Here is a 27,378-nt window from a genome sequence, read left to right on the forward strand (position 1 = left end):
TCAGGACCCTCCGCCTCTCTCAGCAGCCTCTTCTTTTATTCTTTTCTTTTTTATTTTGAGAGAGAGAGAACGTGCACACAAGCACAAGCACTTGGAGGGAAGGGTGGAGGGAGGGGGAATTATAAACCGACTTCCTATTGAGCAGGGAGCCTGACATGAGGCTTCATCTCACAACCATGAGCCAAAAACAAGAGTCAGATGTTTAACCGACTGACCCACAGGAGCTCCTTGGCAGCCCGTCCTTCCCTGCACCCCGCCCTTGGTGCAGTGGAGTCTAGGAAGCAGCGCCTTACAGAGCACTGTGGAGAGGACACTCTCCTTTGAAGGCCTCACAGAGCTGAGGGACGGATCCACTCACACATTGCGTGATCCGAGGAAACCAGTGTGGGTCCTCCCTCAGCTCTGCCCATCCCATCCCACGTGGGAAGCTGCAGCCAGACAGGGTTGGTTATATGCACACATGTGCACGCACACACACAGCACACACATGTGTGCACTCACATGCAGTGCAACCTTATACACACAACACAGACGTGCACTCACCCCTGTGTACCCATCTGCACAGGCACGCACACATACACATATGTGCATGCCTACACTCACATGGACACACATAACCCTGCACACTCCTCAAGCCCCAAACCCAGGCTCTCACCTTGAGCTTAGGCAGCCGTTTTATAGTCTTGAGGGGCCGCAGGACACGCAAGACTCTCAGGGACTTGATGGTGCTGATGTCTTTCCCTTTGGATCCTCTAGAAGGGAGAAGCCACACATGCAGACGAGCAGGACGAGCAGGACGCACACCCACGCCCAGTTCCCACGAAGCCACCTGGGTTGCACTCCCCTGTGCATTCTGTCTTAGGCCCCAGGGCAGGAGACCTAGGAACAGGGAAGCCTCTGCCCTGCAAGTACCACATCTCCTCCTGTGAACTGCACGGCCACAGCCTCATCTGAGCAGACAAGGGCCAGGGCCCGGTCAGCAGCACCAGGTACACAAGGAAAGCTGGGCTTCCAGTGGGAAGATCCCAATCTTCCAGACCACAGCAGCCATTCCTATGCCAACGCTCCCCTAACACCAGCCCAAAGCAGCTTCATCTGGCCACCATGTTGAGACCAACACTGGGAGCAAAGAGGAGAGAAGGGGGCTGGCCCCAGGATGGCAGACCCAGCTCAGAGCCAGCACACCAACTCAGTCGGCACACTAAGCCAACAAAGCCATTAGTACAAGAGTCTCTGGAAGAGCTGGTTTCTCTTGCTTTTCAGTCCTGGTAGAGGGAGGCAAGGGGAACATGTCTGGATCTTCCTGCCTGTCCTCGCCCAGCTGCTTCAACACTCCTCCAGACCATGTAACACTGATTGGGAGGGAGAGAAGGAGAGGGATGATGGGCATGCAGGAAGGGAAGGAGAGAAAGAGAGTAAGAAAGAGAAAAAGTTAGATGACTACACAGGTGCTATAAGGGACAATGCAATGCAAGGAGCGGACAAAGGAAGAAAGAAAGAAAGACCACAGGAAAGAGAAAGAAACAGAAAGGGAGGAGGAGGGGCAAGAGCCCACAGGGAGAGAAGAGAGTAGCAGACAAGAAAATCCACACTGGAGGAATAAGACAGGGAGTCCATAAAAGAACATCGCAGGCCCCAGATGCAAGATCTGGGGCCAGACTGGAGCCTCTCAGGAAGCCGAGCAGACTGGGTAGCTCACTGAGGCTGCAGGGGCCCAGTGCTGGTCAGACTCAGGGGGCTGGCCTTCTCACCAAAGCCAGATATGGGAGGGGGTGGGGATCTCCTGAATGGCCTTCCTAGACTGCCTCCAGAGGCCACACTCCACCCTCAGCAGTGGCTGAGGATTCAGGATTGGGGGTCCTGTTCTGTCCTGGTCAGAGGTCACTTCTCTCCAAGCTCCGAAGGAGCCTGCAAGTGAGGAAAGAGGGCAGGGCTTCCAGTGGTCTTCTCTGGGCTCCTGCTAAGCTCTAGGGAAAGTGAACTATGAGGCCCGGGTAAGATCTGTGGGTTAAGGAGAGCTGGGGAGCCCCAGCCAGGGACTACATTCCAGAACCAGATCAAACTCCCTCTGAAACATGCAGCCTCCAGACCACTATGTCAGGTGTTTCCATCACTCCAGCCTTTCTGACCCCCCACCCCCAAGCCAGGTTCCTTCGGCAGCCCTGTTGAAACACCTGAGGGATGCAGAAGGGAGGGATGCTGCCTTGGTTTCCTAGGGGAGGGCCCTCTGCAGGGCAGGCCTCAAGGTGGTTTGTGTTCTGTGTCTAGAGGCCATATTTCTTGCTTGCCAGCTCAGAGCTTTCTCTGGTTCTGAGGCCAACTGGCTGGATTGTACCCTCTTCCCTTGTCTTACTCCCAAGCTCCTCGCTGACACATTATATACAAAGAAAGCCAGGTAAGCCCCCTAGGGAAGATGCTGGGCATTGTAGGAAGGCAGTTGTGGAGAAGAGAGAGAAGAAAGGAGGAAGCCCGTTGCCAGAGAAGAGAGTGGGAAGGTACTTCAGGATGACCAACATCCTGGCACTTATGGTTACAGTGGCTCCTACCCAGAGCCCTCACTGCCTTCAAGACCCATATTCCCAGCCTCCAGCACTCACTTGGGGTGTCCTGCTCACGGGCACCCCATCCCCGAGGGCTGGCCTTGCCCCAGCCCCAGCCCCCAACCCAGCCCCCAGAGGTGAGGCAGGAACACATGGCCTGGGGACATGGCTCCTGGCAGCATGCACCCTGGCAGTGGAGGAGGATGAGCAAGGGTGAGGCATGGTGGTGAACTGGCCCAGAAGGAGCCAGGCTTTGCTATGATGCGGGGCAGTGTAAGGGGCAGAGGGAAGGCATTACCCCATGAAGCTCCTACCGAGAGTCCAGCAACAAAGAGACAAAGAGAAGAGAGTCAGTGAGGAGGCCTCGAGTGCTCAGAGAGGATGCAAACACCATCCCTTGGACCATCCTGATCTCTGGTTCTCCTCCATAGCTCCACCCGTGCCCCCACACCTGTCCCGTGCCCACCACCATGCAGGGTCTGAGGGAGTTGACCTAGGCCCAGCCACGAGGGAGCTGAGCATCACCCACGAGGGGATCTAACACTCCAATAGGGGAAAACACCCACCAGCACCCCCAGCTCTGGCCTACCCAGTGGTGCAGCTGAGGTCTGGGCAGGTAAGTTGTTTTGAAAGATCCAACAGGCAGGCACCAAACAAACCTGAGGCCTGCCCACCCAACGTCAGAACCACGACCTATGGCAGGGACGTGTGGACTCTGAGATGCTTTCAACCTCACACAGCCCATGCCAAGTAGACAGGAGGGGGTACAGACAGCCTTCCATGACCCCACATCCACCACAGCTCTGGAGACTGCAGCCCAGCCAGGCCCAGAGCAGACATGACACTTACGAGAAGGCAAACGCCACCAGGGCCCCACTGACCACGATGAAGTCCAGAATATTCCACAGGTCCCGGAAGTAGGCCCCAGGATGCAGCAGCAGACCCAAATCAATCATCTTCAGGGGAGAAACACACATTAGGTGCTGAATATTTCACAAAGAAAAGCAGGGCCAAGCCCAGACTCACAAGGCTGGGGGAAGGATGCCACCCAGATCACACCCCCTGAGGGTCTCTGTGGGCCTCTGGACCGCAGTGCCAGTAATCCAAATATCCCCACATGGGCATGACTGGCTGAGATCTTGCCTGGGCTCCCAAGCCCTCTGAGCCTGAATGAGACCCCTCCTGCCCTGCTAGGCTGCAGGCACACAGCACCCCAGGGAGCCCATGCCTTGCCCAGGCCCTCTGAGGGTCAGCTCTCTGCAGGAGGAGGAAGAGCTGTGAGGCTCCTAAGGACCTGGCTCTGCCACCCCCAGAGCTGTGATTTCTGGCAAGCTCCTTAACATCTCTAAGCCTCAGCTTCCACGTCTATAAAATGGGATGACGCCCCCCCCCCAAAAAAATGCTTCCCCTCTTGAGTTTTTAAAAGGAAGTAAAAACGCAGAGGTGATACACAGATGCACACACAGGAGGAAGGTCACGAAGTCATGGGTGCACCCTACGCAGCTGTGCAAAGATGGCACACGTATGCACATTCAGCTGTGCACACACGCAGCCACACATCAGATGCCGGTGAAGGCGCAATGCCCGTCAGCACTTAGAGACGGAAATGGTCAGTCCTTATCCAAACACGAAACACCAGGGCTCTTTGAAACAAGTCTTCAGCACCCACTCTCCACGACGTTTGGGTGTTGAGGCCACCACTCTGTCCCCGAGTGCCCCCTCTTCCTGGTGTGCTGTCACGATGTAATCCTGAGGTTGAGCTGGGCCCACACAACCCTTGGTTCGTGGTGCAATGGGGATAGGAAGGGCACTGGTGAGCTCTCCCCAAGCTGCTGCGCGGACTCTCTGGCATGCCGGCCTGTCCTCTGCAGCACACAGCCGCACACACGTGTGCATGCCTTCTCTCTCCGAGCACACCCACCACAGGCCATCATCGGAGCTCACAGGCCCCGGCCCGTGTCAGTCACGAGGGAAGATGAGCAAGGCACGGGGCCACCAGGGCAACCACATATCTCACCTTTATCACCATCTCAAAGGTGAAGACGCCCGTGAAAATGTAGTCCATATACTTCAGGGCCTAGAACCAGGAGGAAGGGGACTGTCAAGGCTGGGCCAACAGCTGGAGCCAGGACAATCCCAGCAGTACCACATTTTTCCTCCAGGCCTCTCAACAGACCTTGCCTTGCCCAGAGTTCTGTGGGCAGCTGTCTGGGAAGGCGTGTGTGCCTGTGCGCCAGGCCTGCTCTGGCAGCGACTCAAGCCCAGGCATACGCGCTTGCTCTTCCGTCTGTGCCTCAGGGCTGGCCAGGAGGCGCCCCGGACCTGCTCCCCACACCCCTGAGGGAGCTGACGGGCCCCCCGCACCTCCCAGGCCCAACCAGCCCAGTGCTGTGCTCACGTTGTTCCTAGGCGAGTCTGTCCGCACTGGGTCCTCGGCAGCCAGGGCAATGCTGCTCAGGGCGATGACCACAAGAATGACCATCTCGAAGTACCGCATGGTCACGATGTAATGACAGAAGCGGCGGAGCCTGGAGGGCAAAGCATGGGTGGCCTGAGGCCCACAGGTGGGCGGGGCTAGTCCCCACGCTGGAGCACATGCTCAGCCTCGCCCTGGGGAAGGTGCCGTGGCAGAACCGAGTTGGACTACACGTCCCTGTGGTTGGGGGGACAGCGGTCAGGCGACTGACGGTGACTCAGGTTCTTGAGAAGGTGTCCCAGAAAGAGGGGTGGGAAGGCTGCAGAAACCCACAGCAAGGGGCAGCCAACTAGGGCTTGCCGGCCTGCGTCTACCTCCTGTGTACAGACAGCCTGCCCCGTGGTGTTGACAGCCTTGCTGTAGGTGGCACTGGCCCCTCCAGAGAGGTCCGTGCCGCCCCCACTCTTCTGAGCCCCCAGGGCCGCGTGTGCACACCCACAGCGTCTGCCATCCTGCAGCACCAGTCCGTAGTGCTGACCCCTACCCTGCTCCGCCCAGGCACAGGCCGGACACAGCCCAGCGCTGAGCAGTGTAGACAGACATAAGCCAACAGGACCCTCTGAGTTGCTGACAAACACCACAAGGTGGCAGCAGACAGTGACTAGGAGATCCGGGAAGACCCCTTGGGGGCAGTGAGGCTGCTCCCAGGTGACCTGGAAGAGCAGCCACAGAACCAGAGCCGTGGTGAGGCCTGCCCCTCCCCTCACCACTCCTGCCCTATGCTTCAGGCCTGGGGTCTGCAGGGGCCTCCCACCTCTCAGCCACATGCACGCACTTCTCTCTCTGCCTTGAAGGGACTCCTCAGTTCTCTTCACCATGACCACTGCCACCTTCTGGACTCCATGCCAACCAGCGCCACCCTTCCCAGGCCCCCTGGTGATCTCCCCTGGTCTTTCTCCATGGACACACCTTTGCTCCTACCTCAGGATGCTCCATCTCTGCCTCTTTCCTTCTCCATCTCTGGAATGACTATTCATGCTCAGCTCCAACCAAGTGCATGCCCCTGAGACCCGTGAACATAAGACCTCCACCAGCTGCCTCTGCTCTGGTCCCGGCCCTCACACAGAAACTGAGTGTCATTCCTTCCCCTTCTACATCTAACTTGTCAAGTTCCGCAGATTCTCTCCAAAATGTCTTACCAAGCATTTAACTCCCAAACTTCCCCACGTGATCACTATCATCAGATCTCCACTATTTCTTCCTGAAAACCTTAACTGCCTACTGAGCCCTGTCCAAGGATTCTGCCCAAGTGCTGGGGTCCTGCTGACCCCCAGCTGCCTACAGCCTCTCTGCTCTTCACAGCACTTCCTTCGCACATAGACTGTGGCCTGTCTGTCGGGCTCACAGCAGCCCACTGGCCTCTGTGTTTTTCCACTTGGTTGTCTCTTCAGCTGTTCTGCGCCCGACGCCCTCGCTTCTGAACCATTGTGATTTCTCTCCTCACCACAAAGAATGCTTGCTCCTCTCTCTTCACCTTTGCACTCATTCACCCTTCAGGATTTGGCTGAGATCCCTCACTTCCTCTAGGAAGGCTCCTTGACCTTCCCCTCCTGCAGCCAGACACAGAACCTCCCTACCTCATCTGCTGGGACTGCATGTGACTGATGGGCAACCTGCCTCCTCTTCCACCACAGGTCAGCGCTCACAGGCAGGGGCCGCTCTCCCTAGCAGAGACCACACGCTCCCAGGAAATGTGGGCTGGGCGAGAGCATGAAGAGAGCAACGGAGGGTGGATAGTGGAGGCTGGGTGAAGACTGCACACTGGAGGGCTGGGCACTGGGGGTGCAGCTGGCTCCCTGTGGCCCCTGCTCTACCATGCTGGCTTCACGTGCCTTCCACCTTTGCTCTATCTGTTGCCTCTACCAAGGATGGTCTCCCTGCTCTTCCTCAGCAACCTCACCTCCCATTGAGGTCCAAGCTGACCTTTCTGCCCTGACATCAGCACCCCCAGCAGCATTGTACTTCCTAAGACGTACCACCACGTGACATCCAATGTTTATGGATTTGTCTGGTTTGCTGACTGTCCCTCCCACCTGCACACAGAGGCTTATCAGTGACAAGGGTCCTTGTTCTGTGCATTGCCCTATATTCCCAGGACCTAAAATGCCATAAGTATGTCAGTACTGGTTGATCTGACTTAGTAGTCGGACCGATGAGTGGATGAGAAATGCTGGTGACGTCGTGACAAGCAGTGGGGAGAGTAACAAGCACACACGTGAGCTAATGGGGCGCACACACACACAATGCATGCACAGCAGGCACACAATGGGCATAATTGGGTGCGTGTGCAATCACTGTGGGTGATTGTGGGTGACGAGCAATCGCTGCAGGCAGGCTACACTGGGACTGACCATCTGGGTTCAAACCCTAGCTCAAATACCAGGGCTGACTGGCTGTGTGTCTGTGGATAGGCCAGGTGCCATCCCTGTGGCTTTGTGTGCTCATCTGGAGGATGAGTAACAACCATATGTGCCTGTGGGTTGCTGTAATGACCAGGACACTAGTACATGTAAAGTGCCAGGAATCGGGGGCTGCTAGGTCACATGTAGCACATATTGCTACCATGCCAATGGACTGTGGCCACAGACATGGGACAGGCACATGGCAGGTGAAGGAGACTCACAGGTTGGTGGGGCTTAAACAGAACATAGAGCTGTATGGGACGATGGGTCGGGGCCCGCTCCTCATCACATCGTCAGCTTCCACCTCCTTCTTCCCCTCGGCTTGACTTTCCAGGTCCACGTTACCACCTACAAGGACAAAGAGCCACCAAGTTAGAGATGTGGTGCCCATGAAGCCCGCACCACACAGGTCTTACCCGGGCAATAGACGCGGTCCCAGCACTAACCCCATAGGCCTCCAGGGACCCAGCCAAGGAGGTGCGTGTGGCTGAGAACACAGCTTCACATAAGCCTCCCTCCAGTTGTGGTCAGATCCTACCTGAGCCAGCACTGGAGGCCCTTCTGCACCTCTCACTGCACCAGAGTCAGGTGGGAACTACACTGTGTCTTTTGCTGTTGGTCTGGATGTGCTACAAACACCAAAGTCCCCTTTGGCCCCAGACATCAGGGCTAGCAGGCTCAGCTCACTAGTTCAGGGCTTGGTGTCTCCTTGGAACAAGGCACAGTGTGGCTGCCTGATGACAGTGCCCCACTACCTCTGCAGGGACCTCGGGTCAGCAGGAGAGGGAGGAGCAGGGGCCAGCCCTGGAGCACAGACACTCTTCTGAACTTGGCAGTCGGGGCAGACACCACCTAGGAGTCTCTCCTTCAGGACCCTGGCAAAGGTCTGCAAAGCTGGGACAGGGAGCCAGGGAGCACCTTTACCCAGTCCACATTAGCTACAGGCTCCTATTGGGCTCCTCACTGCTCACTCCCCAACCCACCCCTGTCCCTCATTTCCATCCTTTGCTTTCCCACTAATAAAACTACCCAGGTTTGCAATGTCCATGACCTTGTTCTTGTTAAGTGGATTCTAGAGTTTGCGCGTAGTGTTTTCCTCACAGTGACTTTCATTTTCCACTATCCTAAAGTGTGTTTCCATTGTTGTGGATAATGGTTCCTGAGACCTCAGGGCTGCCCAGGAAGGTAGGGCAGTGCCTTGGAGCCAATGCCTACGTCTTACGAGAAACATAAAAGCAGATGTTAAAGGGCAGCTGCAATGCAGGTGGTTATCCCCAGAGCCTGGGTGGCTGCTAGTCCCATAGAGAATGGCTGGGCCAGAGAAAAGCCCTGGCTGCACATGGAGAAGCTCATGGCGCCAGTGGTTGTCGTCACCAAATCCCTGCGGATGCGTAATGATAGAATCTTCTCAGAAAGAGATCTCGCAATAAAGCCCTAAAAATTCTGTTTATTGATTTATTCTGTAAGACATTAGCTCCCTGGGAAATCAAGCATGCCCACAATAATCTGTATTCACAGAAGAATTTGTCTCAAGGTATTCCACAATGACAAAAAAGTACAAAATGTACACTCATAGGAAAAAGACTACGTACACAATACTCACATGATTCACATACCACAGAATTAAAAACACCTACAGTTTTAACGACAAAAGAAACTTATGGTATTGTAAGTTAAAAAAAAAAAAGACTGCATACTTGTATATCCCAGATGAGCTCAACTCCAAAACTATAATATATATGGGAAGAGAAATAATACCAAAATAATAATAATAATTGTGGTGACCTCTCAGTGGCTGAAAGTCATATTAATTCTCTTCACTGTACCTTTAACATTTAAAAATTTTTTCCATGATGAGCATGCATTACTTTTAAAATAAGAAATGTTTATTATTTTAAAACCACAGCAGGGATACCTGGGTGGCTCAGCAGTTGAGTATTTGCCTTTAGCTCAGGGTGTGATCCTGGGGTCCTGAGATCAAGTCCCACATCAGGCTCCCCGCAGGGCCTGCTTCTCCCTCTGCCTGTGTCTCTGCCTCTGTGTGTCTCTCATGAATCAATCAATAAATAAAAATCTTAAAAAAAATAAAACCACAGCTTTTCAGACTCCTCCCAATAACAATAAGGCAGGACCAATATGGACTCAATAAAGAATTCTGCTGCTCGAAAGACGTGGAACAAAGATGCCAGACACTGGATAGAAATACTCTTCCTGAAAACGATTTACAGTAACAACAAAAGCATCAATTAAGTCAAAGCAAACCAAGAAAACCAGGAGAGGATCAAAATGGAAATGCAGCAGACTAAGTAAACTCATTGTTAGAAGCAGGTTACCAAAACAACAACAACTAACAACTTGACAGTAATAAAAGTTAAATCATGAAAGAGGATCCAGCAAATTGGGCAGAGTGAAGATGAAGAGAACATTGATGAGAAACAACCACATGCTGGACATGGTCCAAATGCTTTACACCTCATAACAGCACTCACCGCTGGTGCCATCACCTCTGTGTTCTAGATTAAGACCTGAGACGTTACCTGGGGAACGTGACCTACCAAGGATGGGGTAAGAGCCCTGAGCCGAGGGCTCACTACAAGGTAGGGAGCCACATGAGAGTTCATACGGAGCCATCCTCCTCAAAGAGGGCTAAGGTGAGCCCAGACTGCTGGTGCCCTGGGCTCCTGGGAAAGCAAATGTAATGACAAAAGCATCCCTCATATGGCACCACAGACTGAGCAACCCATCTCCATGAGAAGAGAATTTAAGCCCTACCGACATCCATGCTATAGAAAGAGTTTCCTTCCTATACATTCAGAATGGCATTAGCTATATACCACCCTTGGGAGAATTGAAAAAGTCATCAATCAATTCATTTTCTATAGGGCTTATCTCACAGAATCCCAGCCAAGAAATGGTGGATTAGGGTCAGTAATATATAAACTCAAAATAAAAAATGTCACCAGACATGGAAGCAAGGTCACCATGAATAAAAGAGAGCAGAAGTAAGTAATAGGCTTTACCCTTCATAAACTTCAGATACAAATTTTGAAAAAAAAATTTTAGATGAAGAATATAAAGTAGCTAAATATAAATGTGTAAGTAAATAAAAAATAAATCTTAAAGAAATGAACAAACAGTAAAAGTCTATAAAATTGACCCATTCCAATTACAGGGCCTCGAAAGAGTCCTGTATTGTTATTTTTCGTCACTACCTCCCCAGGTCAGGAGTGAGTAATTGATTAACAAGGCAGGAAACCACAAATGTTGGAGAGGATGCGGAGAAGAGGGAACCCTCTTGCACTGTTGGTGGGAATGTGAAATGGTGCAGCCACTCTGGAAAACTGTGTGGAGGTTCCTCAAAGAATTAAAAATAGACCTGCCCTACAACCCAGCAATTGCACTGTTGGGGATTTACCCCAAAGATACAGATGCAGTGAAACGCCAGGACACCTGCACCCCAATGTTTATAGCAGCAATGTCCACAATAGCCAAACTGTGGAAGGAGCCTTGGTGTCCATCGAAAGATGAATGGATAAAGAAGATGTGGTCTATGTATACAATGGAATATTACTCAGCCATTAGAAACGACAAATACCCACCATTTGCTTCGATGTGGATGGAACTGGAGGGTATTATGCTGAGTGAAGTAAGTCAATCGGAGAAGGACAAACATTATATGTTCTCATTCATTTGGGGAATATAAATAATAGTGAAAGGGAATATAAGAGAAGGGAGAAGAAATGTGTGGGTAATATCAGAAAGGGAGACAGAACATAAAGACTCCTAACTCTGGGAAACGAACTAGGGGTGGTGGAAGGGGAGGAGGGCGGGGGGTGGGGGAGAATGGGTGACGGGCAGTGAGGGGGGCACTTGACGGGATGAGCACTGGGTATTATTCTGTATGTTGGTAAATTGAACACCAATAAAAAAAATAAAAAAATAAAAAATAAATTAAATAAATTAATTAATTAAAAAAAATTGACCCAGCATTTCCATTACCTGTGTGACAGATAAACTTAAAATGGACTCATCCACTGAAAACACTATAAAAACTGAACAGAATACATAATATAACTGTTTAAAGGCACTGGGAACTAATCACCTTGGACAGAAGCCAAGAAGCTACAGTCCTCGGGAAAAGGGAAGCACAGAGAATGAGCCCATGGTCCCCCCCAGCTTCCTCCCTAAGGCCATGTACCTATTTGTAGGCAAGGAAACAGAACCCAGTAGAAAGCAGCACTCTTACAGGGAGAAAGAGAAAAAGACTGGAGTTTGAGAGTAACAAAGTACCTGGAAATGAAAGGCAAAATCCCAGAGTGAAGTGCAGTGGGGAACTGAGTCACTCCATCCACCCCACTTAATTACACTCCCCTCACTGTTGCACATGTGCAAGATGAGGCCAGTCTCCATTAGAAGCAAATCCCCTCAAGGAAGCTCATGTCAAAGAATAGAGCACAGTTGAAGGCTTGATGCTGGGTGTCAATGTCAACAGATTTAACTTTGCTATTCCTAAATTTTATCAGGGTTATTCCTGCTTGTGCCAGTGTCCTAGGTAGAAAGTTGCAGAGATCTTGAATCATTGCCCTACACCCCATCTTTCCTATAAGGCCTATTATTTTCAGTGCCTGGTTTTTCAGGAATGCATATATCATGTTGTAGCAGGAATGTCTGTAGTTAAGATAGAAAATTATATTCATAAAAACACAAGAAATAATAAGTGTCAGGGAGGATGTGGAGAGAAAGGAACCCTCGTGCACTGTTGGTGGGAATACAAACTCTGGAAAACAGTATGACGGGTCCTCAAAAAATTAAACATAGAATTACCACATGACCCAGTGATTCCACTACTGGGTCTTTACCTAAAGAATAGGAAAACAATAATAAAAAAGATACATGCACCACTATGTTTATTGCAGCGTTATTTACAATAGCCAGAAATGGAAGCAACCCAAGTGTGCAGTGACAGTTGAATGGATAAAGAAGATGTAGTGTATACACACACACATGCTGGAATATTACTCAGCATTAAAAAGAATGAAATCTTGCCATTTCCAACCATATGGATGCAGCTAGAGAGTATTATGTTAAGTGAAATAAATAAGTCCAAGAAAGACAAATACCATATGATCTCATTCATATGTGGAATTAAAGAAAAAAACATTCAAACAAAGAAAAGAGAAACAAACAAACAAAAAAACCAGATACTTCTACACAGAGAAAAAACTGGTGGTTGCCAAAGGGGAGATAGGTGGGGAAATGGGTGAAACAGATGAAGGGGATCAGAGTCCACTTATCTTGATGAGCACTGAGTGATGTAGAGAACTGCTGAGTCAGGTGCACCTGGGTGGCTCAGTGGGTGAAGCATCTGCCTTTGGCTCAGGTCACGATCTCAGGGTCCTGGGATCAAGTTCTGCATGGGCTTCCTAATCAGTGGAGAGTCTGCTTCCCCCTCTCCCTCTGCCTCTTCCTCCCCCACTCATTCACACACACACACACACACTCTCTCTCTCTCTCCTTTCAAATAAAAACATTTTTAAAAAATTGCTGAATTACTATATTGTACACCTGAAGATAATAACACTGTATGTTAATTATACTTTAATTTAAAAAGAAAGAAATGATATAAAGATATGAGATGCAATATAAAAAGGAAAGCCAAGAAACTGATAAATCTAAATAAACATGATCTCTATAATAAAGTCAAAACAATAATAATATCTACTTTGTAAGATTGGAAAAAGGACTAAAATGTCCAACGAAGGACAACAATAACAAGGAAGATGGGAGAAATCTGATTGCAGCTGTTGCTCTAGGGTCATAGCATTGCTCTAAAGGGACTTGAGTGTAAAAAATAACTATAGACTTTGTTACACGTACACAATAGTCATTACAAGAGTAACCAGTAAAACAACAACAACAACAACAAAAAAAAGAGTTCATACTTCTAAACTACCAGAGGGGAAAATGTGATACACAAGCAAATAAACAACCAATTATTCAATATTTCTAAAAGGAAGGAAAGAATAAAAAAGCATAGGAATAAACGGAAAAAAATGTCACAATGTAAAATAGATGAAGCAAGTCCAAGTAAACCAATACAATAAATACAAGCACAGTCAGCCTGGCTGTTCACTGACAGATTATTCAGCTGCATTTTTAAAACACACAGTTACATGCAATTCCCAAGAGACGGGTCGCAAGTCAAAAGATGGAAAAAGATACACCTGCCAAATGCTTTTTTAAAAGTTCAGTTCTGGGGCACCTGAGTGACTCAGTCATTTGGACATCTCCCTTTGGCTCAGGTCATGATCCCAGGATCCTAGGATCAAGTCCCACATCGGGCTCCTTGCTCAGCAGGGAGTCCGTTTCACCCTCTACCTGTCTCCCCAGCTTGTGCTCTGTCTCTATTTCTCAAATAAATATATGAAATCTTTAAAAAATTTTTTTTTCAATTTCAGCTCTATATTCACAACAGAAAAATACACTTTAAGAAAAAAAATCATTAATAGAGTGACAGAGGGTCAGCACAAGAGGCTCAGACCTTATGAGATGTAAGGGTTCACACACATATAAAAACCCCCAATACAGAAAGGAATATAGATCTTAATAGAAATAGGTTTTGTGATGAAGAAATAAAACAAAAAGCCCCACAAAAGAGATTCAAATACACAGAGCCACAATTTAGAAACATATACAACAGTACTTGGTCATCTGTTAGACTGTTTTCTATACTGAGCTGCATGTTTCAAACTATTCAAAATAACTGTATTAATATATATATTTATACTATATTTAAACATATAAATAAAATAAAATACATATAAATGAAAATATACATATTATATACTCATATGTATATATTATATATTAATAATATAATATATCATTATATATTATATATTCATATTTGTATATACTCATATGTGTATATATATGGTGTACATGTTTATATATATATATATATATATATATATATATATACACACCAAGAACTGACAAATCTAAAAAAAAAGATTCAATGCACCTCGCTCAATTATCAATGAGTCAATCAGGCAAAATATTAGTGAATACACAGAATATTTACCAATACAACTAAAAACTTGATTTAGCAGACATATATAAAAAGGCCAGTGTTCCCCAAATTAGAGAAAACATATTCCTCTTTTCTTTTTTTTAAAGATTTATTTATTTATTTGTTAGAGAGAGAAAAAGCATGAATGAGAGGGGCAGAGGGAGAGAGAATTTCAAGCAGCCTCCACATGGAGTGCAGAGCCTGATCTGCAGATTACAACCGGAGCTGAAACGAAGAGTTGGTGCTTAACCAACTGTACCACCCCAGGCACCTCAAAAATGTATTATTTCTCTTAAGCACATGTGGAAAATTTACAAAAGTTGATCATGTGCTGAGTCCTAAAGCAATTATAAATATATCTCAAAGAAATCATCATACAGGTCATGTTCTCTAACCATAGTGCAATTAAGTTAGAAATTAAGGCAACAATCAGAAACAAAAGGATTAAGATATAAATTTTACAACTGGAAATTGAAAAACAGACTTTAAATAGTTCATTGGTCAAAAATTATTTATTTATAAGCAGTATAACTGTGTCTACATAGAAAACAAAATAATCTACAAAGAAATTATTTAGGGTAACAAGAAAGTTTACTTAGCAACTCTAAGTGGCTGGAAAGAAAGTCAACATACAGAACTGCCCTGTATTTCTATACAGTAGGAGCAAGCAACTTAAAAATACAAATTTTTAAAACAGTATCATTTAAAAAACAGAATAAGGAAAATAACAAAGACCAAAAAAAGGAATTTTAGGGCAGTGAAACTACTCTTCTGATACTACAAAGGTAGATATATGTAATTATATATTTGTCCAAACCCTTAGAATGTAGAACACCAAAAGTGAACTCCAATATAAACTATGAACTTTGGGTGTAGGCTCATTGATTCTAACAAATGTATCACTTTGGTGGGGGGATGCTGATAGCAAGGGAAGTTGTACATGTGCACGGGCAGGGAGTATATACCGAATCTATACTTTCTGCTTAATTTTACTGTGAACCCAAAGCTGCTCTAAAAACATTTTAGGGCAGCCCGGGTGGGTCAGTGGTTTAGCGCCACCTTCAGCCAGGGCATGATCCTGGAGACCCAGGATCGAGTCCCACATCAGGCTCCCTACATGGAGCCTGCTTCTCCCTCGGCCTGTGTCTCTGCCTCTCTCTCTCTCTCTCTCTGTCACTCATGAATGAATAAATAAATTATTTTTAAAAATTTAAAGATAAAATGTTTAGTATAAAAGAGATACAAATACAAAATCAAGGAAGTAAGATAAAAATCCTGTAATCTTACATTTGAATTACAAATGCAAAAAGAACACATGGTATATTATTCTCTTTAAAAAAGAAAAAAAGTACAACATCTATTCATGATTTAAAACAAAACAAAACAAACCCTCAACAGGGTGCCTGGGTGGCTCAGTCGGTTAAGGGTCTGCCTTCAGCTCAGGTCATGGTCCCAGGGTCCTGTGATACAGCCCCATGTCGGGTTCCCTGCTCAGCAAGGAATCTGCTTCTCCTCTTTCTGCCCCTCCCCCTGCTTGTGTTCTCTCTCCTTCTCTCTCTCTCAAATACATAAAATCTTCTAAAAAAAATGAATAAAAACCCTCACAAAGCAGGTTTTAGAGGGAACATAGCTCAACATAATAAAGGCTATGTATGAAAAACCCACAGCTAATATCCTCAATAATGGAAAATGGAGGGCTATCCCCCTAAGATCAGAAACAAGACAAGGATGTCCAGTCTCACCACTTTTATTCACCATAGTACTACAGGTTCTAGCCACAGCAATCAGACAAGAAAAAGAAATAAAAGGCATCCAAATTGTTAAGGAAGAAATAAAACTTTCTCTATTTGCAGTTGACATGATACCCTAAAGAGGAAACCCTAAGATACCACCAAAACCCTACTAGAACTGATAAGTGAATTCAGTAAAGTTGCAGTGTACAAAATCAATATACAGAAATCTGTTGTATTTCTACACACTAATAATGAAATTACCAGAAAAGAAAAATTAAGAAACTAATCCCATTTACAATTGCACCAAAAATAATAAAATATCTAGGAATAAACTTAAGAGGAGAAAGACCTATGCACTGAAAACTATAAAATACTGATGAAAGAAACTGAAGAAGACACAAACAAATGGAGAGATATTCCATGCTCATGGACTGGAAGAACAAATACTGTTAAAATTCCATTTTACCCAAAGCAATCTACAGATTTAATTAAATCTCTATCAAAATACCAACAGTACTTTTCACAGAATTAGAACAAATAATTCTAAAATTTGTTTGGAACTTAAAAAGTCCCTGAATAGCCAAAGAAATCTTGAAAAAGAACAACACTGGAGGTATTACAATCCCAGATTCCAAGACATACTACAAAGCTGTAGTAATCAACATATTATGATACTCGCACAAAAATAGACACATAATTTAAAAGAACAAAACAGAAAACCCAAAAATAAACCTATGTTTATTACTCTATGATAGAGGAAGCAAGAATTTGCAATGGAAAGAAGTCTCTTCAACAAATGGTGCTGGGAAAACTGGGCAGCTACATGCAAAAAAATGAAACTGTACCACTGTCTTACACCATCCACAAAAATACACTCAAAATGAATTAAAGACCTAAATGTGAGGCTGAAACCATAAAAATTCTAGAAGAGAGACCAGAGAGTAACTTCTCTGATACTGGCTATAACAACATTTTTCTAGATGAGTTTCCTGAGGCAAGGGAAATAAAAGCAAAATTTAACTATAGGGACTACCTCACAATAAAAAGCTTCTTAACAGTGAAGGAAACAATCAACAAAAGAATGGGAGAAGATATTTGCTAATGACATATACAATAAAGGGTTAGTATCCAAAATATATAAAAAAAACCTATACAACTCAACACCAAAAAAACCACCAAATAATCCAATTAAAAATTGGCAGAAGACATGAACATTTTCCCAAGAAGATATATAGATGGCTAACAGACGCATGAAAAGATAATCAGCATCACTAATCATCACAGAAATGGAAATCAGAACCACAAGGAGGTATTACCTCAGAAAGGATAAAATCAAAACCACAACAAACAACAAGTGTTGGACAGGATGTAGGAAGAAAGGAACACTCATGCACTCTTGGTCAGAATGCAAACTGGTGCAGCCATCGTAGAAACAGTATGGAGGTTAATCAAAAAGTTAAAAATAGAATTGTTACCTGATCCAGCAATTGGACTACTAGGTATTTACCCAAAGAATACAAAAACATGAATGCAAAAAGATACATGCAGGGGCGCCCAGGTGGCTCAATGGTTAAGTGTCCAACTCTTCATTTCAACTCAGGTCATGATCTTGGGGTGGAAAGATCCAGCCCAACATCGGGCTCCATGATTAGCAGGGAGTCTGCTTGAGATTCTCTCTCTCCCTCTGCCCCTCCTCACCACCACATGTATGCTCACTCTCTCTCCATCTCTCTCTCTCAATTAAAAAAAAAAAAGTAAATCTTAAAAAAAAAAAGAAGATACATGCACCCCTGTGTTTACTGCAGCACTATTTATAAGAGTCAAACCATGGAAGCATCCATCAAAGTCCATCAATAGATGAATAAATAAAGAAGATGTGATATATATATACACATTCATGCACACAGTGGAATATTACTCAGCCGTAAAACAATGAAATCTTCCCATTTAAACAACAGAGATGGATCTAGAGAGTATAAACTAAGTGAAGTAAGTCAGAGGAAAATAAATATCATTTGTGGAACTGCAGAAACTAAACAAACAAGAAAAGACAAAAGAGACAGACTTTTCACCATAAAGAAAAACCTGGTGGTTACTACAGGGGAGGTGGGGGTTGGGGACAGGTGAAATAGGTGAAAGGGATTAAGAGTACCCTCATCATGATGAGAACTGAGTAATGTATAGAATCACTGAATCACTATATTGCATATCTGAACTAATACAATACTGTACATTAATTATACTGGAATTTAAATAAATAAATAATTAGTTATTTAAATCTAAAAGAGAAAAAAGGTACTGAAAAAGCTGGAAGCAATAAAAATGCAGTGGCAACAACCACATTGCTAAGTAAACACCATTTCTCATTAAAGGAGCCACAGTGTCTCAGATCAGGTTCTACAGAAGCAGACCAAGAGATGGGCTGCGTGCAAATGGCTGATTACTCCCAGAATAAACTGGAAGGAAGTGAGGAAAACAGAACAGGAAAGAGAAAACAGCCAAGGAAGAGTGTAGTTTCAGATAAAACCGTGCAACAGCAGGGTCAGGCTGCGCCCATATGGACTCTGGGGTCTGAGTTAAATCTCAAAGTTGTTCCAACCTGAAGCCACAGGGCTGGGCTTTCCTACTCCTTACACCATCCCTTCATTGGCTCTGGTCACCTGGGAGACATAAATTCTCCTGTATGTCCACCTCCTGTCCTCTCACTCTAGTAGTCAACAGTAGTCCTCCAGGAGGAGCTGAAGTAAGAGGAGGGAAACGTGTAGGAGCAGCCAGTTTCCAGCACCCAGGTCTTTTTGGAGAGACAGCCAACTCCATGTCCGGGGCAGAAAAGGTACATAATAATCCTGGAACATGCTGTTATAGATGAAAACCAGAAAGCTATCAAAGACAACTTAGGTTTGTGAGAAGGTCAAAAAGAGCTGACTGGAGAGGGCTCCCTCTGGCCAAATATGGGACAATCTGAGCACCAAAAGTAATAGTGAGTTCCAAGAACTAAAGCACATCAAACACATTAACACATTAAAAAAAAAAAACCACTGATAATTCTCATAAATCTCTCATTGGTCATATTTGGAATTTCTGGGCACCAACTCACTATTGCAAAGATCCATACACAGGGGCACTGGGGTGGCTCAGTTGGTTAAGCACCTGACTCTTGATCTCATCTCAGGTTGTAAATTCAAGCCCTGTGTGGGGGCTCCACACTCTGTGGACTCTGCTTCACCTGCTCTTTTCCCCTCCCCACCTCAAATAAATAAAATCTTTTTAAAAAATAGAAATAAACATAAAGGCCCATACATAAAGGGACAGAATTAAGCACATATCTTGCTTAATACATATACAAACTGTATTCTAAATAGTTGATGAGGTAAATTCTTCCTTATAGAAAAGGTAAACATAATAAATGCATAAAGAATGACAGAATCATAAACTCACTGTTGTGTGATACCAAATGAAATAACAGATGTGGGTAACAAATATCTGTGTCTACTAAAACCTTTAGGGGGAAAGCTGGTAGAGAACTTTATAGTGGACAGTCAGGCCAAACCCACTGACCAATCTTAACATCCCCAAAAGGAAAACAGTGTGTCACTAGATACTATGTATCTCCTGCTGTAAGGCAATAGGAAGTGTACACCACCTATGAAGCTTCCCAAAAGACTTCAGTTTGATTCCAATCAAGTCTCTAGATCTGTAGTTTACCAACAAGGGCAATTTTTCCCCCTAGGGACATTTGCAACCTCTGGAGATGTGTTTTAGATGTCCCGATCAGATGGTGCTGCTGGCATCTGGACCGCAAAGGCTAGAGATGCTGCTGAACATCCTAAAAACCACAGGACTGCCACCACTAACAAAAACAAGGTTCAGAAGATCTATCTTTGATCTATTTTCCAGTTAACAGGAGATACTGAGGATAATAGAATGTATTAAATGATACCATGATGCAATCAATCAAATGCAAAATGTGGAGAGTCCTACAGAATGGAATGACATAGTTTCAACAAAAAAATGGTATGCATAAAATAAGAGGGGAGAAGCTGTTATAGAGTGAAAGAGACACAGATCAAGCAACGTCAGATGAATGAACATTGCTTTGGCCCTAATTCTAACAAATCAATTGTAAAAAATTATTTTTGAAATAGCTGGTAAAATTTAAATTTGGGATAGGTATTAGGTAATATTATAAAATTATTATCAATATTGCTAAATGTAATAATGCTTTGTGGCTATTACATCCTTAACTGTTAGAGATGCTTACAAACACAGTTACACCTAAAATAATATACAAAAAGCCTAGGGGGAAAAAAAGGAGAAGGTTCAACGTGGAGATTATCAAAATGAGAATCATTGCTTAAGGGTGGGTGACAAAATATGAGGGTTCATTATACTTGTGTCTCTACTTTCAATGTCTCAATTTTCAATAAAGATAAATAAACAATAAAGAAGTTTTCCTTTAAGCAGCCTGGAGAGAAGACAGAGTCACACAGAAGAGCAATTTAGACTAATGGCTGGTTTCTCCACAAGATGGCAGGAGGCAGAAAGATAGCAGAATGGTCGCACTATAGAGAGAAAATAATTAACAAACTAGAATTCCATATAAAACAAAACTATTTTCCACTAACAATGGTAAAATAAAGATCTTTCAAGCAAATTGAGAGAATTTACCACCATCAAACCTCATTAAAAGAAATTAGAAAAGATGTTCTTCAAGCACAAGGGATGGGGAAGCCAAATGGATGTTCCAAGATACAAGAATTGATGAAATATTAGAAGGTATAATGAAATAAACAGCAAAAAAAAAAAAAGGGAAAAACAACACATAAAGAAACTTCTGAAAAAGAAAAAGAAACTTCTGCCATGTGGAAATTCAAAACTACACTTATAAATAACTCATGGATCAAATAAATCAGAAATCAGAACAAAACCTGGAAAAAAGTTTAGAAATATGAAAACTACGGCATTTCAAAACTCGTAAGACACAACTAAAACCCTTCTTAGAGTAAAGGTTAAAGACTTAAATACATTACCAAAGTAGAGGAGCTTAAATGCCAGGAACTGAGTATCCAACTCATAACTAGGAAAAATAATATTATGATGAAGATAAAGAAAGTAGAAGAAAAAAAACTAAGAAGAACAGAAATAAAATAGAAAAACAAAGATACAGTGGAGAAGAACAAGAAAGCCCAAAACTGAAATATCAAAAATTGATATATTTTTTTTGCTTGACAATTTTTAACTCGACAAATTTTTAGGAGAGAAGGAAGGAAATTAGAAATGTCACAGTGACCATAACTATAAATCCAGCAGAAACTAAAAAGATAAGAGGTTGTCCTACAGATAATTGCAGCCACCTATATTTAAGTTCTCCCTATATCCTCTATAAACTACACAGCCAACAAGCAAAGATAATAAAATAATCCACAGTGCACACCTACAGTGTATGGGAAATAAGAAAAGTACAAGCTTGAGTTTACATGTAAGTAGGAACATGAACCCTGAGGTCTGCAGGATCAGGCATCAAGCAGGGATTGTGTGGAGGGGGGAAAGGACAGCAGGGTAAAGATGACGGTGAGACATGGACATATCAGCAAATGTTCGTCCATGGAAGAGAGGGCCTTGCCCTAAGCAGAGAAATACTGAGGTCTGAGCCCCACTCCTGGTGACCCCCAGGAAGTACATGGAACTATGACAACCTCAGAAAGACACTGCTTCTGCAGGCAAAAGGCACAGTCAGAAGGGAGCAGCACATTTCAGTGGCTTTGTGATGGCTGTGGTCCAGTGACCTCCAGGGATGGGGTATCTAGAATTAGACATGGAACTAGAACTAGACAGCACTCCCAACAAGGCACCACCTAGTAAAGGGACAGGATTTGCTGTACTACCAGAAGAGGGTGCTCTTGACCCAGAGAGCAAGTGAGTCGTCAAAGCCCTTCCCTGTTCTCCACAAAATCACATGAAATTTACTGGTCCAGGAAAAGTCAACAAACACACTTCCTCATTTTCAGAAAGTGGAACCCAACATCCATACAAAGCTTCTACCACAAGAAAACAGAAAATAAGGAGGAAAAGTTTCAGCTAATAAAAATACTCCACAAAAGAAACAATGGCAAAGCAGAGGACACCCAGAACAAACTTTCTAACATGAATCAAATATAATTAAACCAGCAATTGCTCATAAGAAAAACCACCACAAATAAGAGGAAAAGCTCAATACAAAAACATATTGAAAACCAGGAGATGAGAGATGTGAGCTGATCAAACTCAGGAGAGAAACTGAAATAGAAATCATCTGAGAAATGAAGTTAAAGAGAAAGACAAGACTGTCTCAGAAACTACAAGGACTCCAAGGAAAAACAGACATGACTGAAATTACAGCAAGATGAAGACAAGGGTCAAATAAGCCAAGAGGAAATGTATAAAATAGAGAATGAGCTTTCAAAAGAATCAGAGAGAAAGTGACATACAGAAGACAAAATAGATCAACATCTGTGTAACTGGAATGTCTGAAAAACAAAAGTAAAACAACATAATAGAATGAACATTTAAGACTGCAATCCCAGAATTTTTCCTGAAATGAAATAGCACCTGTCAATTGATTTTTTATAAAAGTGCCAAAGAAATTCTATGAAAAGAGGATAACTTTTTCAACAAATGACAACAGAACAAATGCATGTCCATGCGGACAGAGGGGGGATTGGAGGATAATAAATAAATAAACAAAATTTAAAAACCTTTTACTCTCACCTTATGTCATATCTAAAAACGGACTCAAGACTTGAGCTCTTATAAAGATCATCCCACTGAGCACAACGAAGACCCCTGGGCATCTTATATAAGGCAAATGTAAGAAAATTCGGAAAGGTGGAGAGAAGCCAGATCACTTAGGGCCTTTGGGGCCTGAGGAATAACATAGCAATAAGTTTTTCTTTTCTGGGTTTTCTTCTATGCCTCAAATAACCTTGGTGTAGGAGAAGCCAGCAACCTAGAAATCCCCATAGGTACAGATTTTTTAAATCCCACAGGAAAGCCAGCTTTCCCTAATGACAGGATCAGGAAAGGTGCAGCCTAGTAAGACAGGAAACTTACAGACAATAACCACTCTACTATAGCCAAACACCCCAGAAAAAAAACGCACTTCTACCTCAGTTCATACGAGCAGAGACCAAGTCGAGAGTGCAGACTTCTACCTTCACTAGCCTATAATGAGGTACCCCAAAGCCTCTGCTGGGGTGGAATAAGAGACAGCCAAGTAGGGAGCAGAGACTTTCATCCTCACCCTGTGGGAACAAGCCCCCAACCCATGTGATACCAATAAAGATCACATGTAGCCTGAACTGCAATTCCTACCCAGAAATAATGAGGCATCCCTTCCTTTTACTTGCCACAGTGAATTGTAGTAGAAAACCAGGACTTTACCACCCCCCAAAAGTAACGAAGTTCACTCCTACTATGTCAGTGGAGGTCATGTGGAGAACAGTAACAAGGCACTCCCACCTCTCTCAGATAGGGTGTTATCAGTGGAGGCCCAGCAGGAACAAAGAGCCTGCTCCCACTGGCTGTGGGTGTCAATGGAAGTCGAATGAGAAACCTGTGCTTTCACCTTCATCTGTCAGTAATGAGGCAGCTCACTCACCCTCCCCCTGCTGGACAGGTACCACAGTAGACAAGCTAAAACAGAAGATTTAAGTAAGACTCAGAGGTTTACAATATTAAAATATCTAAGGTCCAAATAAAAAAGTCACTTATCACACCAAGAACCAGGAAAATGTTAATTTGAATGAGAAAAGACAATCAATAGACACCAAGATGATACAGATGTTAGAATTATCTGAAAATAATTTTAAAGCACTCATCATAAAAATGCTTCAGCAGACAATAAAAACACTTGAAACAAATGAAAAAATAGAAAATCTCAGCAAAGAAATAGAAAGTCATAGCAAAGAAATAGAAGATATAAAGAATTAAATATAAATTCAAGAACTGAAAAATACAATAATTGAAGTGAAAAACTCAATAGATGGGCTCAACAGCAGAATGGAAGGCACAAAGGAAAGAATTGGTGAGCTGGAAGACAGAACAATAGAAATTACCCAATTGGAACAACAGAGAGAAAATAGACTGAAAAAAGTGAACAGAGCTTCAGGGACCTCTGGGACTAGGACAAAAGATCTACCATTCATGTCAACAGAGTCCTGGAAAGAAAAGAGAAAGAGGGCGGAGCTGAAGATGTATTCAAAGACAGAATGGATGAAAAAATTTCCAAATTTGGTAAAAAGACACAAACCTACAAATTCAAGAAGCTGAGCAAATCCCAAACACAATAAACCTAAAGAAACCCATGCCAAATACATCATAATCAAACTTCTGAAATATAAAGACAAAGAAAAAATCTTGAAAGCAGCGAGAGAGAAACAACAGCTTACCTATAGGAAGAAAACAATTCGAATGACAGTGGATTTCTCATCAGAAACCATGGAGGTCAGAAGGAAGAGGCACACGTTTTTCAAGTGCTGAAAAAAAAAGAACTGTCAACCCAGAATTTACACCCAGTGAAAACATCCTTCAGGAATGAAGGGAAAATCCAGATATTCTCAGATGAAGGAAAACTTAGAGAACTTGTCATCTGCAGTCCAGCCCTAAAAGAAACACTAAGGAAGCCCCTCTAAATAGAAAGTAAATTATGAAAGAAGAAAAATTGGAATATCAGGAAAGAAGAAAATAACAGAAGTAAAAATATGGGTAAATACAACACATTCTCCTTCTCCTCTTGGATTTTCTACATTATATTTGACATTTGAAGCAAAAATTATAACACATTGATGTAGTCTTAAATATATGTGGGGTCCTAAAGATATGTGGGGAAATAATTAATACATGGGAAAAAAAGACATTTATGCATGGGAAGGAAAAAGAGAGGTAAACCTTCTATATTTCACTTAAACTTGTACAATGACAACCCCAGTGGACTGGGATAAGTTAAATGTATATAATGTAATACACAGAGATACACTCAAAAATACTACAGATAAATCAAAATAAAATTCTAAAATACATAGAAGTAACCCACAGGAGGGAAAGAAAAAAGAAACCAGAAAAACAGAAAACAGAAAGAATAAACAAAAAATGAAACAGCAGACTTGCTATAACATATACAATTATATTAAATGTAAATGGTCTGAATATGCCAAATATAAAACAGAACTAAAACATAACCCATTTATATGCTGTCTATAAGAAACTAACTTAAAATACAACCACATAGCTAGTTTGAAAGTAGAAAGGTGAAAAGATATACCATGCAAATATTAATCAAAATAAAGTAGGACTAGGTATCTTCATATCAGATAAAGTAGACAACAGAGCAAAGAAAATTATCAGGTACAGAAAGACACATTACACAACAATAAGAGTCAACCTTTCAAGAAGACAGCAATTCTAAATGTGCATGCACTCAACTACAGTGATGCAAAATATGTGAAGCAAAAACTAACAGAACTGAAAGAAGACACAGACAAATTCCACAATTATAGTTGGAGACTTGAACATCCCGTTCCCAGCAAGTGACATATCTAGACAGAAGATCAGCATGCACACAGAACTCAACACCATCCACCAACAGGATCCAACTGATACCTACAGAACACCACCACCAGCAGCAGCAGCTGCATACATTCTTTTCAAGCACCCATAGACCATATACCAAGATATGCCATATACGGGGCCATAAAACAAGCCTTAGCAAATTTGAAAGAATTAAAAATAATACAGAGTATGCTCACTTACCACAAAATAATCAAACTAGAAGTCAGTAACAGATAAGAGGAAAATCTCCAAACACTTGGAAACTAAACCACATACTTCTAAATAATTCATGAATCAAAGAGGAAGTCTCAAGGGAAATATTTTAAATAGAACTGAATGAAAATAAAATATCAAAATCTGGAAGACATAGATAAAGCAACACTAAAACGAAAATTTATAACACTAAATGTTTACCTTAGAACAAAGAAAAGACTCAAATCAGTAACTTAAGCTCCTACCTCAAGAAGTTAAATCAGGACAAAATAGAACAAAAGCAACAGAAAGAGGAAAAAAAATAGAGCAGAAATAAAATGCAACTGTAACCAGAAAAACAATAGAAAAAATAAATTTAAAAAGAATCTGATTCTTTGAAAAGATCATTAAGAGTAACACATTTCTGGTAAGACTCATAGAAATAAAAGAGAGAAAGCACAAATTACCAATATCAGGAAAGAGACAGGGCTGTCACTACAGATCACAAAGACGTGAAAAGGATAATAAAGATGGGCAGCCCAGGTGGCTCAGAGGTTTAGCACCGCCTTTAGCCCAGGGTGTGATCCTGGAGACCCAGGATCAAGTCCCACGTCGGGTACTCTGCATGGGGCCTGCTTCTCGCTCTCCCTGTGTCTCTGCCTCTGTGTGTGTGTGTCTCTCATGAATAGATAAATAAAATCTTTTCAAAATAAATAAATAAATAATAAATTAATAAATTAATTAATAAATAAAATCTTTAAAATAAAAAAATACTACAAACAACTACACATACACACAAATTTGACATATTAAATGAAATTAACCAATTCCTTTAAGAACACAAACTACGACAACTCACCCAATATGAAATAGGTAACACAGCCTTGTCACTTTTGATGACTATTTTTCAATTCCAAAAAGACATGTTTCATTGACAAATCCTACCAAATGTCTAAAGGACAATTAACACCAATTCTACACAATCACTTCTAAAAAACAGAAGGAACACTTTCCAATTCATATTATGAATTTAGGACTATTGTGATACCAAAACCAAAACATAGGGCAGCCCGGGTGGCTCAGCGGTTTAGCGCCACCTTCACCCCAGGGCGTGATCCTGGAGACCCGGGATCAAGTACCACGTCGGGCTCCCGGCATGGAGCCTGCTTCTCCCTCTGCCTGTGTCTCTGCCTCTCTATCTCTCTGTCTCTGTGTGTCTCTCATAAATAAATAAATAAAATCTTTAAAAAAAGAGATAACACCAAAAAAAAAAGGAAAGAAAAAAAGGTACCAACATCCCTCATGAATACAGAGGAAATACTTCTTAACTAAATATTAATAAACACAAATCAGCAATATATAAAAATAACCGTAAGCA

General features: G+C 43.3%; 1 protein-coding gene across 8 annotated transcripts in view; it reads right to left on the minus strand.

Moving 5' to 3' along the window:
- Window positions 1–27,378, minus strand: part of CACNA1B (calcium voltage-gated channel subunit alpha1 B) — a 196,327-nt gene that overhangs the window by 53,285 nt on the left and 115,664 nt on the right. For all 8 annotated transcript variants that reach the window (XR_007413239.1, XR_007413238.1, XM_025476036.3 and 5 more), the window contains 5 exons: window positions 7,640–7,766; window positions 4,939–5,068; window positions 4,558–4,617; window positions 3,390–3,496; window positions 656–752 (listed from right to left, as the gene is read on the minus strand). Coding sequence is in view for 6 of the 8 variants with exons in the window: in XM_025476036.3 (XP_025331821.1) it covers window positions 656–752; window positions 3,390–3,496; window positions 4,558–4,617; window positions 4,939–5,068; window positions 7,640–7,766 (521 nt within the window). In the remaining 2 variants the exon portion in view is untranslated. The remainder of the gene's footprint in view (window positions 1–655; window positions 753–3,389; window positions 3,497–4,557; window positions 4,618–4,938; window positions 5,069–7,639; window positions 7,767–27,378) is intronic.

Source organism: Canis lupus, chromosome 9 (assembly GCF_003254725.2).
Source record: "Canis lupus dingo isolate Sandy chromosome 9, ASM325472v2, whole genome shotgun sequence".
In the NCBI taxonomy this organism is placed as follows: domain Eukaryota; kingdom Metazoa; phylum Chordata; class Mammalia; order Carnivora; family Canidae; genus Canis; species Canis lupus.